Source organism: Ranitomeya variabilis, chromosome 6 (genome assembly GCF_051348905.1).
Source record: "Ranitomeya variabilis isolate aRanVar5 chromosome 6, aRanVar5.hap1, whole genome shotgun sequence".
NCBI classification, from domain to species: Eukaryota; Metazoa; Chordata; class Amphibia; order Anura; family Dendrobatidae; genus Ranitomeya; species Ranitomeya variabilis.
The window spans coordinates 73,577,470-73,594,557 of NC_135237.1; the positions used below are offsets into that span (position 1 = coordinate 73,577,470).

General features: G+C 43.9%; 1 protein-coding gene across 4 annotated transcripts in view; it reads left to right on the forward strand.

The window, feature by feature from the left end:
* The window catches only part of PRKAG2 (protein kinase AMP-activated non-catalytic subunit gamma 2), a 329,489-nt gene that overhangs the window by 112,003 nt on the left and 200,398 nt on the right, over positions 1-17,088 (forward strand). For all 4 annotated transcript variants that reach the window (XM_077268648.1, XM_077268649.1, XM_077268650.1 and 1 more), the window contains exons 2-3: positions 12,564-12,635; positions 13,431-13,713. In XM_077268648.1, coding sequence (XP_077124763.1) covers positions 12,564-12,635; positions 13,431-13,713 — 355 coding nt within the window. The remainder of the gene's footprint in view (positions 1-12,563; positions 12,636-13,430; positions 13,714-17,088) is intronic.

The window sequence follows — 17,088 nt, forward strand, 5'->3', positions numbered from 1 at the left end:
GTAGAGACAAGAAACAATGCAGGCCAACGACAAACATTAGCGAGAGTTGACAGCAAATATTCTAGTGAGAGTTACTCAACTTGGGCAGAGGTCGCATGTTCTCCCAACACCTGTGGCTTCTTTCTTGCTCCTTTTAAAATCAGTATTTGTTTCTCCTCTTCCAGCAAATAATGTACTTTTTTCATATCTAATATGGATCGGCCCGAGTTTATCCAAAGTCGAAATGCTTATGGGGAGAGTGTGGTGGGGGGAGGCCACGGAGGACTCTACGCACGTTGCACCATTGGACCCCGGATTGTTTTTGGTCTGATAAATCCCTGGCGGTCTGCGCTCATTTGCATGTATTAGTATTAGATTTAATATGGAGCTCTGTTCTTGGTCTCTCATTGATCGACTATGTATAGTTTGATTGGAGCGCTCGACAGCGCGAGCAGAACCTGTCAGTGTAATGCTGTAAGAGACAAGCCATCACGCCATCTTTCTTGAGAACCTCCATGTTTATTGTAACTTTATTCTTTACGTGATAAAACCACTGAACACAGATCCTCAAACAATGATGCGATTCGGAAGTAGACGTCCTTATGAATGGGGAAATTTACGTCTGAAACGCGTCAGTGTTTGAGGATCTGTATTCGGTGGTTTCGGCACGTTGAGTTTCTCAAGAAGAACACGGTGGTGGCTTTTCTCTCAATGAAGGTCACATTGTTTTATGCAACATCATGTTTAGAGGGATTGTCTAGGCTTAGGATATTGAATATTGATTAGGAGCTGAGCTTCAGTACCCCGGAGTAGCTACAACAGTGTATGGAGATGTTTTGTTCTACCTGTGTTTACATCTGGAGACCGCCGGAACTGAAGACAGCTGATCAGTGGGAATGTCAGAACCCCACCAATCTGATATTGATGGCCTATCCCAAAGTCATCTTTACCGTATGGATAGGTCATAAATATCATAATCCTCTTTAGGGGCTGCAAGGAGGGCATCAGTGGTCTTGACTCACTATGGGTAAGCAGGCTTTATTTTGATGGCAGCATACATTACCGGTGTCCAGGTTATATGCTCCACTTAATTGCAATGTCCACTAGCTTGATGCTGCCTATATTCACTCTGTAGAGATCTTTTTTGTCCTGCCCCTCAAGTCATATTCTGACTTCTATTCCCTCCTTTGCCCACCTTCATGTCTCCTCCACAGTTCTTTAATTGTCGTTGTGTACTTTTTGTCTGACATGGTTTTAATACGATGTCTTAATAAAATTTACCTGATTTGTATTATCCTTTGATGGATCTCTGGTTACTCCGTTTTGCTTACAGTTTGCTATGATCACACACAGCATTTTTACAGCTTTTTTTTTTCCAGAACTTTTTTTTATCCAAATAAGAAGCTGTGTTTTAAGGTATGTACACACATCCGGAATGCATGCAGAATTTTCCTGACATAAACCTGAGGTTTTCCGCAGGAATTCTGCATTCGTTTTTTTTCGTGGTTTTTGCGTGGATTTGACGCGGTTTTTTTTGCGGATTTTATGCGGATTTTTTGCGTTTTATCCCTGACACTCCAAAACAATGGGAAAAATCCGCAAAAAGAATGAACATGATGCTTCTTTTCCCGCAATGCGTTTTTTTTTGCAGAAAAAATTGCATCACGTGCACAAAAATTTGTGGAATGCATTCTAAATGATAGGATGCATATCTAAGTGTTTTTAATGCGTTTTTATAGCGTTTTTATCGCGAAAGAAACGCGCAAAAAACACGAAAATTCCTGATCGTGTGCACATACCCTTATAGTAACAGCAAAATCTATGAGATTTCAGAAATCTATTGTACAAGCTTTTTTTTCCTGTCTAAATTTCACAACTGTGGCGTTTTTTAAACCTGCAGTATATCAATCCCTTTCGGTGTTTTTGCAGCATTTTTTTTATCCATAGAAATCAATGGGTAAGTGCAAAAATGCTGCAAAAATTGCAGCTAACAGGTTTTGCTGTGGTTTTACTGCATTTTTTGCTGCTTGTTTTTGTGAATGAAGCTAACTTTATTAAACAAGTACTGAGAACGAAGCATACACATAATCGGCACCCAAAAAGCGCTGATAAAAATATCTGAAAACCATTGTTCAAACTCAGCATTTTTACTGCCAAGAGAACAGGAAGAGACACAGCTGCGTGTGAACATAGCCTTATGCTGTCTATACATGAAGATTTTCACCACAGACCAGGAACTCAATGATGGCAGCAAATGCTATTTTTATGCAATTAACATAATTTGGACAATCCATTATATGGTGCACATAAAACATCTTCCAAGCGGATGAGGATTATTTCTTTAATGTTTTCTGTAAACTGTAATGTGAAGCCTCCATTATGGGGAAGGATATCAATATTTGTTTGCAAAATACCCGTGTGTTTGGCAACCTCAGGCATCATTCTGGCATGAAAATATCAAAATGTCTGACTGTTTGGGGTCAGGGTATTAAAGGGTTGTATGAGATTAGGAGAACAAAGCCGCTTTCTTCAGTACACAGCGCCACTCTTTTCCGTGGGTTTTGTCTGGTATTGCAACTTAGCTCTGATCCCTTAAGGTACCGTCACACTAAGCAACGTCGCAGCGATATAGCCAGCGATCCGTGACGTTGCAGCGTCCTAGGTAGCGATATTGCTGTGTTTGACACGCAGCAGCGATCTGGATCCCGCTGTGATGTCGCTGGTCGCTGCTGGAAGGTCTGAACTTTATTTGGTCGCTAGGTCGCCATGTATCGTTGTGTTTGACAGCAAAAGCAATGATACCAGCGATATTTTACACTGGTAACCAGGGTAAACATCGGGTTACTAAGCGCAGGGCCGCGCTTAGTAACCCGATGTTTACCCTGGTTACCAGGGGACCTCGGCATCGTTGGTCGCTGGAGAGCGGTCTGTGTGACAGCTCTCCAGCGACCAAACAGCGACGCTGCAGCGATCGGCATCGCTGTCGCTATCGCTGCAGCGTCGCTTAGTGTGACGGTACCCTTAAAGAAACACTAAGCAATATCAAGTATATGGGATGCAATACTGTACTTGTAAGTTACAACAAAGAATCAATGAACACATTAGGGACTCAGACAACCATAACGCAATAAATCAATCAAAGCTATCAAGTCATATTTTAAATAAACATTAAGGAGATTTAACCCCTTCACGACCGGAGCTTTTTTCGGTTTTGCGTTTTCGTTTTTCGCTCCCCTTCTATTTTATTTTTCCGTCAATATGGCCATATGAGAGCTTATGTTTTGCGGGACGAGTTGTACTTTTGAACAACATCATCGAGTTTAGCATGCCGTGTACTCGAAAACGGAGAAAAAATTCCAAGTGCGGTGAAATTGCAAAAAAAAAGTGTAATCCCACACTTGTTTTTTGTTTAGCTTTTTTGCCATGTTCACTGAATGCTAAAACTGACCTGCCATTACGATTCTCCAGGTCATTACGAGTTCATAGACACCAAACGTGTCTAGGTTCTTTTTTATCTAAGTGGTGAAAAAAAATTCCAAAATTTGCTAAAAAAAATTGCACAATTTTCCGAGACCCGTAGAGTCTACATTTTTCGTGATCTGGAGTCGAGTGAGGGCTTATTTTTTGCGTGTTGAGCTGATGTTTTTAATGATACCATTTTGGTGCAGATACGTTCTTTTGATCGCTCGTTATTGCATTTTAATGCAGTTTTGCGGCGATCTAAAAAAAGTAATTCTGGCGTTTTCAAATTTTTTATTGCTACGCTATTTAGCGATCAGATTAATCCTTTTTTTATTGATAGATTGGGCGATTCTGAACGCGGCGATACCAAATATGTGTATGTTTGATTTTATTTTTATTTTATTTTGAATGGGGCGAAAGGGGGTGATTTGAAATTTTATGTTTTTTTTTCATTTTTTTCATATTTTGAAACACATTATTTGTTTTTCTTTTGCCATGCTTCAATAGCCTCCATGGGAGACTAGAAGCTGGCACAACTCGATCGCCTCTGCTACATAGAGGCAATGCTCAGATCGCCCCATGTAATAGAATTACAGCATTGCTATGAGTGCCGACCACAGCAATCCGGCATCAACAACCATAGTGGTCTTCAGGAGACCTCTGGTTGTCATGCCGACGCACTGCTGACCCCCGATCACATGACAGGGGTAAGCAGTGCACGTATTTCTGGCTCAATGGCCGGAAGCGCTTGTTAAATGCCGCTGTCAGAGTTTGACAGCGGCATTTAACTAGTTAATAGGCACGGGCGGATCGCGATTCCGCCTGCGCCTATTGCAGGCACATGTAAACAGCTGACATGTCGCAGCTTTGAGGTGGGCTCACCACCAGAGCCCACCTCAAAGCGGGGCTTCTGATGTCGGAAGAACTATACCATCTGACGTCAGAAAGGGGTTAAAGGGAATCTGTCACTAGGTTTTTGCTACCTCATCTGAGAGCAGCATAATGTAGGAAAAGAGACCCTGATTCCAGCTAAGTATCACTTAGTGTACCGGGGGCAGCAGTTGTGATGCAAGCGGAGCTTTTTGATGTAGCAGAGCTCAGAAAGCTAGCCCCGCCCACACCACAGCTTTATGTGTACATTGTGTATTGACAGTAAGTTGCTTATCAGTGCTGGGGAGGACGTTGGACCAGGATGCAGGTGAGCTGTAATCTTATAGTTTTAATCTCCTGCTGATAAAACACTCATTGTATTGAAACAGCAGCACTCAGCCTAGTAAGTGACACATCGCTAAAATCTGTGTCTCAGCCACAACCTCATGCTGTCCTCGAATTACATAGCAAAAACCTGCTGACAGATTCCCTTTACTTGGTTTTGAGTTCTAAGGATTGGAAAGGGTTAATCGCTTGCCAAAAGGTGGAAACAGAAATCGGGGTATTCTTAAAAGGAAGGCGTACTGGATATTAATGCTTGATTCCTGCTGCCAACAGGGTTTAAAGAAATGATTTGATCTTACAGGATTGATATGATATGTGACATTTGCCATCTTTGGAAGTAATTGGAAAGTGATGTCATTGTCCATGTCATGCGGGGTTTGTACCTCCAGCGCAGCATTTAAGTCTCCTATTAGATGTGTGACACTAGGTTATGAGTAAGAAGCATCACGCTTCGAAATGCGACAACCAGTAACATCCCTTATGGGACTTGTGGTTCTCCTTTCTGGACACTTTCAATATAGAATATCTTAGTGTGGATTTTATGGCAGAGTAATAGTAATAGAGTCTGGACATTCTACGTGCTGGCTACAATGATTTTTGGATTCTGAACCATGGCGTGTGTTTTGTTTGAAAGATTGAACAAGGGAGATGAAAATGAATGTAAAAACTTTTCTTCTTTACCAGATTAACTATACTAAGGGGATTGAGTGGTAATAATGGATTTACTATTTGAGACCTGACTCAAGGTTACTCAGCACGGTCATAATTATGAACCACTAAGGCTGCCGTCACACTAGCAGTATTGGTCAGTATTTTACATCAGTATTTGTAAGCCAAAACCAGGAGTGGAACAAATAGAGGAAAAGTATAATAGAAACATATGCACCACTTCTGCATTTATCACCCACTCCTGGTTTTGGCTTACAAATACTGATGTAAAATACTGACCAAATACTGCTAGTGTGACGGCAGCCTAAGAGGGACAGAAGTGATATAAATACGATGATTATGCTGGGGTTATGGAATTAGTGATTGTTTTCTTGAGTGGTGTTTTTTTTTTTTTTCTTCTCTTCTTCCTCTCATTCTCTCTTTTCCCTCCATATAATGGATGATGGTTGGGATTTAGGGATTGGTATGTAAAAATTTGTAATTCTGTGTCCTATTGAATATTATTTATACGTGGGTGTAATAAGGTTTAATTAAAAAATGACAATATATAAAGGGCTAACAAATAAAGTAGCACTCTGTTATGCTATAGCACGCAAACATGAAACATATGAAATTGCAGGTACATTTTCTCTGAAACATCAGAGCGTGCCAGAGAAAAATGTACCTGGCTACAGTCGTGCAGCCAGACTCTGATTAATGGTGTCGGGGATTTGGGCAGCATGAATTAGGTGTGAGTTTCCCTTTAATGATACCATCATATATATAGTAATATAGCAATAAATATATGTAAAGAGTTAATAGTTTGACTAAGAGGGAGTTTGCCCTTCAAATACACAAAAACACCGTACTTGTGCCAGGTGACAGTATGGCCGGATTCCAGGACATTAAGGTCGGTGTTTGCTACTAACAGACCAAAGTTCAGGAATTTCATGAAAGCTGCCCTGAATCCTAATAGCACCGTTACTATAACAAACCCCGGCCTGTAAGCGACACAGGTTTCCTACTTGTCATAGACACTTTCCGAGTCATCACAATACATCACTGCAGGCGTCACTGGTTGGTGCTTCCTAAAATCTATGGAAACATATTGGGTCCGTCGAGCTGTTAGACAGTGCAGAATTAGATTGGATCATTTTCATTTGCAGCCAATTTATCAAAATAGTTTTGTTGTTTAATAAATGTCTTTACCCTGTCAAGTGTAAGGTTACCTTATCAGTTTCCTTTCTTTGGTCCACTAGGTTATGCCAAGTTCTGATGCAATTTATCACCCTACCTGCCTGAATCAACAGTGGCGTTCCTGATTTGTAAGCCTAATGCAACATCATTGTCGTGGCACTTGATCATTGATGATGTCGCACCAGGCCCACTAATCACAATCTGAGGCTTCGCCCAGTAGGTAGGAAGCGGCTCGCAGGGCTACCGTCCAGAGCCCACAGACTACTGATGTGCCTGTTACACCAGGATCCTGCAAATCAATTTTCTCTTTCCTACAATTTAAGCCACATCCCCTGCCCCGTAGTTTATGTTCCATTGTTGATCATATAAAAAAAGGAGTCTAAAACCCAATAAATGTGGTGCAATGTATGTAACAAGGTATTTTTTTTGGTTGCTAAAATTGGCCCAGAAAGCTGGTTCATTTACGTGTACCAATGGTCAGCAGAGGTAGTGTGTATGACTGTTCAATCGGGCAATCATTTCGGTATAAATATTTTATTTATTTTTTATTTATTTTAAATATTTTGGGATAAAGAATTGAAAAAAATTTGATTCCAAATTTTTGAGCCAGTTCATTTTTTTTCTGGGGAAAACTCCTTAAATGTTGAATAAGGTATAAGGAGTAATATCACCTGACAGCTCTCACCTGACGTCCTCAGTTTATGCTAACATGTTGCCAGTCCACCATATTGGAATGAGAATAAAATGTGCAATCAAGGACAAACATATGATTTTATCATTCACCGTTCAATCACTGCACGTATTTATATCGGACAATGTTTGTGTTGTGTATCAGCCCCCAAAGGACAAATCATGGTGCTAAACTGTAGAATCAGGGACCAAACTACTTGTATAAGGCCAGGTACACATGAGCATATTTCATGGTCTACATATGGACCACAATACCTGGTCTGGCAGCAGGTTTCCCAACCCTACAGCCTTATATGTGTCTATGAGACATTAACTTTGGGTTGGGAGACCAGTGGTCCATGTATGGACCGTAAAATACACTTGTAAACACAAACACAATTTTCTAGTAGTTTTACACTGCCAAAAGAAAAAGCAAAGGTAAAAAACGACAGCATCAGGTATCTGTTAGTGTTTTTCTTACGAGTCAATACTTGTAGTAAATAAGAGGCAACCTAGAGGCCACATTCCTCAAATTATAGTTCAGAAGAACGCAGGGAAGTATAACAAAAATGTCATCGTTACCGCACACGTCATATTCCCGCATGATACAAAACTATGAAAGAAGCTATGACAGACGATTATGTGATACTATAAACAAATGAATGAAAATCTCGCAACACAAGTCCATCCAGGATTATGGATCTTACGTACTTCGGCTGTGTCTTCTGACCAAAATATGTTTATGGAACAATATATTAAATCAGTTGATGGAATAGTACTCAGCGAGCCTTCATACTACACATCGTTTTCTGGCACAGTAACTCAAATATATTAGGAGATAAATACAGGACACTCTTCTATAATCAGGATTTGTAATGGTAGAAATAGTAAAAGGTAGTAGTATACACATAATAGAATAATTCTCTTTTATAAGGATATTCTTAACAGATGGCAGCTTAAAGCCAGAATATTTTCCTACTTGCTGATCAATGAGGTCATAGTGGTTAGTCCAGTAGACTGATAGAAGGAAGTAGAGCTCCTTATGAATATTTTCCTGTCCTTCAGGTGCTATTTAAGTATAGGTCATGATGTCTGATCGGTTGAGGTCCAACACCCGGCACCCCCCGCCAATCAGCTGTTCTCAGTGTCGATGGTGGCTGGAACTGCTCGATAATGGAGCTGCTCCGTCTTTAGGTAATGGCTGTGGCAGGGTACTACACATCCGCCTCCTATTCAAATCAGTAGGAGGTGGATGTTCAGTACCCTGTTGCGGCCGCTACCTGTAGACTGAGAAGCTCCACAATTGAGTAGTTCCGGCCAGTGGCCGCTGCTGACACCGAGAACAGCTGATTGGTGGGGTACCAGGTATTGGACCCCAACCGATCAGACATGGATGACCTATCCTAAGGATAGCTCATCAATAAAAAGTAGTAGACAACTTCTTTAACATTACATCAATTGCAACTAACATTATGCAGTTTACATTAGAAATTGCTCTATATGCAACAAAATGTACATGGGTGGTGCCTCCAGTAAACGAAAAGTCCAAATTTCAGAACATCTCATTGATATAACTAGCACAACTAGCAATAACCACAATATATATCATGCATCCAAGTTTTTCATCACATACCACCGTAGAAACACCTCTTCATTACAGGTTTTTGGCACTGAGAAACTTAATATATGCAATAGGGGAGGAGACCAGAGGAGACTGCTCCTCACTCGTGAAGCATTTTGTGTCTATTATTATTATTTATTATTATAACGCCATTTATTCCATGGCGCTTTACATGTGAGAAAGGATATACATAATAAAAACAAGTACAGTAATCTTAAACAATAGAAGTCAGGAAAGGACTGGTACAGGAGGAGAGAGGACCCTGCCGGTGACGGCTCACAGTCTACAAGGGATGGGTGAGGATATAGTAGGTGAGGGTAGGGCTGGTCGTGTAGCAGTTTGGTGGTAACTGCAGGTTTTCGGCTTGTTGGAAAAGGTAGGTCTTCAGGTTCCTTTTGAAGGATCTAATTGACGGCTTTTATTTCTGATCGGAGAGACCTCACTATCTTTAGCTCTGATAAAGTACGCAGGTTAGCGGATGAAACACGTAGCTGCTTTATGCACGGTTACAACCAGTGGCGTAACTACAAAGTTATGGGCCCCGGTGCGAACTTCCAAATGGGGCCCCCCCCCCTACCTCCGTGACGCCCCCCCACCCCCTTCCCCTAGATACGCCTCGGACTGTTGCAGGAATCTCCTGCACTGCAACATGGTGTTGGGTGCCAGCACAGCCCGCACAGTGGTATATCCAGCACAGCCCGCACAGTGGTATATCCAGCACAGCCCGCACAGTGGTATATCCAGCACAGCCCGCACAGTGGTATATCCAGCACAGCCCGCACAGTGGTATATCCAGCACAGCCCGCACAGTGGTATATCCAGCACAGCCCGCACAGTGGTATGTACAGCACAGCCAGCACAGTGGTATATACAGCACAGCCCGCACAGGGGTATATAGAGCACAGCCCGCACAGGGGTATATAGAGCACAGCCCGCACAGGGGTATATACAGCAGAGCCCACACAGGGGTATATACAGCAGAGCCCGCACAGGGGTATATGCAGCACAGCCAGCACAGGGGTATATAGAGCACAGCCAGCACAGGGGTATATAGAGCACAGCCAGCACAGGGGTATATAGAGCACAGCCAGCACAGGGATATATACAGCACAGCCCGCACAGGGATATATACAGCACAGCCCGCACAGGGATATATACAGCAGAGCCCGCACAGGGGTATATACAGCAGAGCCCGCACAGTGGTATATACAGCACAGCCCGCACAGTGGTATATCCAGCACAGCCCGCACAGGGGTATATAGAGCACAGCCCACACAGGGGTATATACAGCACAGCCCGCACAGGGGTATATACAGCAGAGCCCGCACAGGGGTATATACAGCAGAGCCCGCACAGGGGTATATACAGCACAGCCAGCACAGGGGTATATAGAGCAGAGCCCGCACAGGGGTATATACAGCACAGCCCGCACAGGGGTATATACAGCACAGCCCGCACAGGGGTATATAGAGCACAGCCCGCACAGGGGTATATAGAGCACAGCCCGCACAGGGGTATATACAGCAGAGCCCGCACAGGGGTATATACAGCACAGCCAGCACAGGGGTATATACAGCACAGCCGGCACAGGGGTATATACAGCACAGCCCGCACAGTGGTATATACAGCAGAGCCAGCACAGGGGTATATAGAGCACAGCCCGCACAGGGGTATATACAGCACAGCCCGCACAGGGGTATATACAGCACAGCCCGCACAGGGGTATATACAGCACAGCCAGCACAGGGGTATATAGAGCACAGCCCGCACAGGGGTATATACAGCACAGCCCGCACAGGGGTATATACAGCACAGCCCACACAGGGGTATATACAGCAGAGCCAGCACAGGGGTATATAGAGCACAGCCCGCACAGGGGTATATACAGCACAGCCCGCACAGGGGTATATACAGCAGAGCCAGCACAGGGGTATATACAGCACAGCCCGCACAGGGGTATATACAGCACAGCCCGCACAGGGGTATATACAGCACAGCCAGCACAGGGGTATATAGAGCACAGCCCGCACAGGGGTATATACAGCACAGCCCGCACAGGGGTATATACAGCACAGCCCACACAGGGGTATATACAGCACAGCCAGCACAGGGGTATATACAGCACAGCCCGCACAGGGGTATATACAGCACAGCCCGCACAGGGGTATATACAGCACAGCCAGCACAGGGGTATATAGAGCACAGCCCGCACAGGGGTATATACAGCACAGCCCGCACAGGGGTATATACAGCACAGCCCGCACAGGGGTATATACAGCAAAGCCCGCACAGGGGTATATACAGCACAGCCGGCACAGGGGTATATAGAGCACAGCCCGCACAGGGGTATATACAGCACAGCCCGCACAGGGGTATATACAGCAGAGCCCGCACAGGGGTATATACAGCACAGCCAGCACAGGGGTATATAGAGCACAGCCCGCACAGGGGTATATACAGCACAGCCCGCACAGGGGTATATACAGCACAGCCCACACAGGGGTATATACAGCAAAGCCCGCACAGGGGTATATACAGCAGAGCCCGCACAGGGGTATATACAGCAAAGCCCGCACAGGGGTATATACAGCACAGCCAGCACAGGGGTATATACAGCACAGCCGGCACAGGGGTATATAGAGCACAGCCAGCACAGGGGTATATAGAGCAGAGCCCGCACAGGGGTATATAGAGCACAGCCCGCACAGGGGTATATACAGCACAGCCCGCACAGGGGTATATACAGCAGAGCCCGCACAGGGGTATATACAGCAGAGCCCGCACAGGGGTATATACAGCAGAGCCCGCACAGGGGTATATAGAGCACAGCCCGCACAGGGGTATATAGAGCACAGCCCGCACAGGGGTATATACAGCAGAGCCCGCACAGGGGTATATACAGCACAGCCAGCACAGGGGTATATAGAGCACAGCCCACACAGGGGTATATACAGCAGAGCCCGCACAGGGGTATATGCAGCACAGCCAGCACAGGGGTATATAGAGCACAGCCAGCACAGGGGTATATAGAGCACAGCCCGCATCTCATCTCCCCCCCCCCCCCCCCCCGATAATGGCCCCACAGTCCGGTGAAAAAGAAAAAAAAAAACTCTCCTCACCTTTCCTTTTGCCCGCGCTGCGGGGGGGGGGGGAGGAACAGTGCAGCGGCCCACTACTGGCATCGGCTCTTCTGGCATTTGCCAGAAGTGCCCGATGTCCAGCCCGGCCCTGCCCTGACCTGCCGGCCCGGGGCCCCTGACCTGCGGGGCCCGGTCGCAATGGCGACCGCTGCGACCGCGGTCGTTACGCCCCTGGTTACAACTATGGAATCCATATGTAACTTTTTTAATTTTTCTAAGTAAAGTCTTCAATTTCAACGGGATCTGGAAAATTTCTTTATACTTGGATTTTTGGCCAGAATGGATTTCCGTGCTCTTATACTACAGGATCCGATTCGGGAGCTCTTTGTGCAATTTTTTTTTATTTGCACATAGCCTTAGGGTGTCTTTACATGTTTCTATAACATGTACAATTTTTACAACTGGTCTTGAAAAAAATTAATTAAAATTTCTAAAGTGTCAATGTACAAGTATTTACACACTAAAACTATTGCCAGCAACTATCGAGATTAGTCTGATTGTACATATTATCCAAGTCTGAAAAGTTATCTTTATATATCAACATGATTCCTAGTGACATATCTGAGATTAGGTTCTTTATTTCTTAGATTTACCTGTCAATATTATAAGAGTGTTTATTTTTCACCTTTCAGGATCTCAGCTCCTTTGCTATGCCCTTTTTGGATGGAGACTTGGACAGTTCAGAGAAAAATGCTTCTCGCAAGGTATGTGCAGTGCAAAAATATATTTACTTGCAGTGGCACATTAAAGTTTGGGAACTACTGATCAAAATTACAGTTATTGTGAACACTTAAGCAAGTTGAAGATGAAATGATCTCTAAAAGGCCTAAAGTTAAAGATGACACATTTTCTTTCTATTTTAGGCAAACAGAAATTCATCTTTTACATTTTAAAAATTGCAAAAAGTAAAATGAGCAGATGCAAAACTTTGGGCACCCTGCATGGTTAATAGTTAGCCAGCCAAGAGACTTTCAATTCTTGTTTGAGGGATTTTCATCCAAATATTCTTCCAGTTCTGTGAGGTTCCTGGGTCGTCTTGCATACACTGCTATTTTGAGTTCTAGCCACAGATTTTCAATGATGTTCAGATCAAGGGACTGTAAGGGCCATTGTTAAACCTTCAGCTTGCGCCTTTTGAGGTAGTCTATTGTGTATTTTTACATGTGTTTAGAATCATTATCCATTTGTAGAAGCCATCCTCTTTTCAACTTCAGCTTTTTTACAGATGGTGGTATGTTTGCATCAAAAATTTCTTCTATAAGTATAGACCTGTCAGTTTTGGGGAGCAAGGGCGGGGAGAAGCTTGGCAGGAGACCGGCCTTGGGATAGTCGTTCAAGACATGAAATACCTTGCCAGCTTTTCAAATGTTTGCTTCTCCGAAAATCCGCAGCATTTCAAAGTAGGCACACAGTGTCTAATTCGTGCTGCTCGTGATGATTGTGTATAGAACATTTTATCTTTTTAGCTCAATTCTAAATATTTTCTTTGCCTTCATTAGACAGAAGAACCCAGCAGTACGGGGAGCCCTTCAAAAAGCTTTTTCCCAAGAGCTTTGCAAAATCGACCATCTAGTCCATTATCTGCACCAGTAAAATCAAAATACAGCCCTGGATCACCAAAAACTGTGTTTCCGTTCCCACACCAGGAGTCGCCTCCCCGATCACCTCGGCGTATGAGCTTTAGCGGCATATTTAGATCTTCTTCCAAAGATTCTACATCCTCCAACTCTAACCAATCTACCTCACCTGGCGGCATTAAATTCTTTACGCGATCAAGAAAAGGTAAGTTGGCAAAATGTTCTTCAATCTTTTTATGCAAAGTTTTTTAATAATTCTGTTGAAAATTTACGTAGCTGTGAAGTGTAAGAGGCGCTTGATTTCTGAGGTTTTTTTTATGAGGAAGTTGTACTGAGGTGTAACTTCAAAATTTGTAAGCCTTGGTGCAACTTTGCCTCTCCTACAGTTACACCCCTGAAGCTGTGCCTATGGATGGGAGGTATTCAAGGAGGCAGATGTGTAAAAATACCAAAAGTTATTTATGTAATTGCCTGATTTATTTTTTGCATTTGCCCTAAAGAAGGAGGGTAATATAAATAGAACTATGTGATGGAGCTGCCAATAATAGATGCCGGGGGCTAGTAACTTCAGCTAGCCGGATGTTTTCTTCGGCTTCTGCTTGGTCAGCAGCTCTTTACAGCGATAGAAATAAAACATATAACTAAATCCTAATACCATCCTGAATGGGTTGAAATGGGGAATGTTCATACAGCACATTCCTGACGACCTATTTTTACTTAGGAGGATGAAAACAGCAACTCGTAGACTATATAGGAGCGGACTGTCTATGACAGGCACTGTGCTCTCATATATTACGCCACCACAAAAAAATGTTCAATTGGAAGGAAGGTTAACTGTATCCTCTCTATGTTGGCAGCGGAATGGGATTGCAACCGTTTTTTTTTGTCGGTTACCAGTTTCTATGTTGAGGATAAATATGGTTGTAAATGTACATATGGGCCGTTCTTGTGTTCCTGCATTGCAGGTTTTCCCAATAATGGATTGTGTTGCTCTGTGGCATAAATTGAGTAATTCATAATTTAAAGATGCAAAGAGAAGAATAATTTCTGAATGTTTTGCGGATCGCCTAAAATGCTGAGGCGAACAATACAAGGTGGTGCAGTGATGTCGTTCTGCCGACAAGGAATCTGACTCAGTGACAAATCAGACTTGGATATAGGTAGCTTGACCATGGAGCAGACTGCAGCGGTGAAGGTCAACAGCATCACTGGTTGGGTGGAGTTCTGGCAGGAGCATCTGCTATGGCTCGGAAAATTATGTCAGCCTGTAGGGAGCTAGGAAAGAAAGACCAAGGAGCTGGGCTTAAAACGGATCCTGTATGACATTAGCTTTGACAATGCAAATTTAACAGATTTGATACCTTATTACTTTGAAAATCCAAGTCAGAGTAGCTGTCTAATCTTCATATTGAAGGGGTGTCCCCACTCTGCCCGCTTCTGCATCATGATGTAAGCAGGGCCAGTGACGTCACATTTACCTGATATATGGATACCGGAGTGGCAGGTATCGTCCACCTTTCCTATTCCAATGACTTCCCGTCGTGAACCTATTCTATTCTAATTACTTGATCTCACAGGTCTCATTCACCTTTCGATGAACTTGTGAGTGGAGCTGTAATAGCCCCTTAAGATAAGCATTTTATGAAACCAAGAGTTGGACTCATGAACTACATATTTTAATATCAGGAAAACTTTCTAAATAAATTATACGGTTCCAACGTGGATTTTTACAATGCCTCATTTGGTCTATGAGATCTGCCTAATAATGGGAAGGCTTTTAGTGGGAGTGTTTAGCTTTTGACATGTGCCACCTTTAGCGGTGTTGAGGAGTGTAAGGCTGGGAAGTAGTCAGATAGTTTCATTTGTGCAGCAGTTGCAAGAGGACAATGACCCAAATCACACCCTCAGATTATGTATGAGTTATGTGACCAAAAAATGAGAGGGATGAAGTGCTACGCCAGATGATATGACTTCCACAATCACCCAACCTCTACCTAATAGGAATGGTTTGGGATGAGTTGGCCCAAGGCAAAGCAGCTAACAAGTGTTCAGTGCCCCTGAGTATGCCTCTGAGTCTGTTGGAAAGCCGTTGTAGGTGACTAATTGATGAAAATTCTTGAGAAAGTCAAGTGTGTGTAAGCATGTCATCAGACGGGGATACTTTGAAGAACACATTCTGGTTTGATTCACACGTGTTTCCTGGTTTCCAAATGTGTTCTTTTGTGATTTTGCTGCCTTTAGTCTGAAACTATAATGTGCATATTCCAATAAGAACAGGGAAAACCATTGCATAAACAGATGTTTCCAAAATGTGACTGGTATTGTATGTCCCTGGGGGAATTCACAAAGTCATCATGAGGTGCAATAAATACAGTAGAAATATTGAGAAACATGGTATACGTTCAACAATAATAGCATCAATACAGATCACATAGATAATACTACAGGTTGAACTGGCCCAGTGAAATACCAGTGGAGTGTCTCTATTTTTTCTAAGGCTTAATGCCCCATGATGGATATATCCATCATGGAGTGTGCCAGGGGCTTTGGCGTGGATTCAGAAGCTTTGTCCTTTACACATTGGACAGATGCCAGCAATCGCTGCTGTTAATAGCAGGTAGCCATACATTAGCCTGTGCAGGGGAATTTGAGTGGTACATGTTGCCATCCAAATTAATGACCAACCATGTAACATATGGATGTGCTAATTCCACTGGTGTGAGACTCCCTTCAATAACCTCTACTAGGATGTCACGTTCCACCCCTCAGGGTGTCTGGGATGCAGTTACTGACAGCTTGGCCGTCCAATCTGGTACAGTTGCGTGCGCTGTCAGTGTGTTGATTGACAGCTCGACTATCCAATCTGAGACTGGGAGGCATCGGCTGTCTCCAAGTGTTCGTTATTCCAGGTAATTGCCATGCTACTTAACTGAGCTGTGTCTCAAAGAACTCTTCCAGATGTACATTCAGCTTGTGAGGTTTATTCTCCTGTGCCTTGAGCTCTGTATGCTTGATCTGTTGCCTGACCTTGGACTTCGTTCTGAATATCCGCCCGTTTAACACCTTTGTGCCATGTGCCGTACTAGTACGGCGCTGCGGCAACTGCAATTGTGCCAGCCGCAGTACTAGTATAGTGCACCGATCACCACGGTCTCGCGCTGAGCGCCGCGGTGATCGGATGCGGGTGTCAGCTGTATATGACAGCTGACACCCCGCAGCAATGCCCACGATTGGCGCTAGCGCCAATCGCGGGCATTTAACCCCTCTGATGCCGCTGTCAGTAGTGACAGCGGCAAAGAGGGGGATCGCGCAGGGACGGGGGCTCTCTGCGCTCTCCCATCGGAGCAACGCGATGCGATCGCGTTGCTCCAGTGATCCTGAAGGAGTCCTCGGATCCAAGATGTCCACAGGACTCCTTCCGGGTCATGAAGTGAGGTAGCTAGCTGGCGTCTGCTCAGAGCAGGCGCAGGAAAGCCTCCTGCACTGCCTGTCAGATCGCTGATCTGACACAGTGCTATGCAAAACAAAATTTCCCTATAAATCCATTTATTTATGTAAATTAAAAAAAAACAATAAAAGT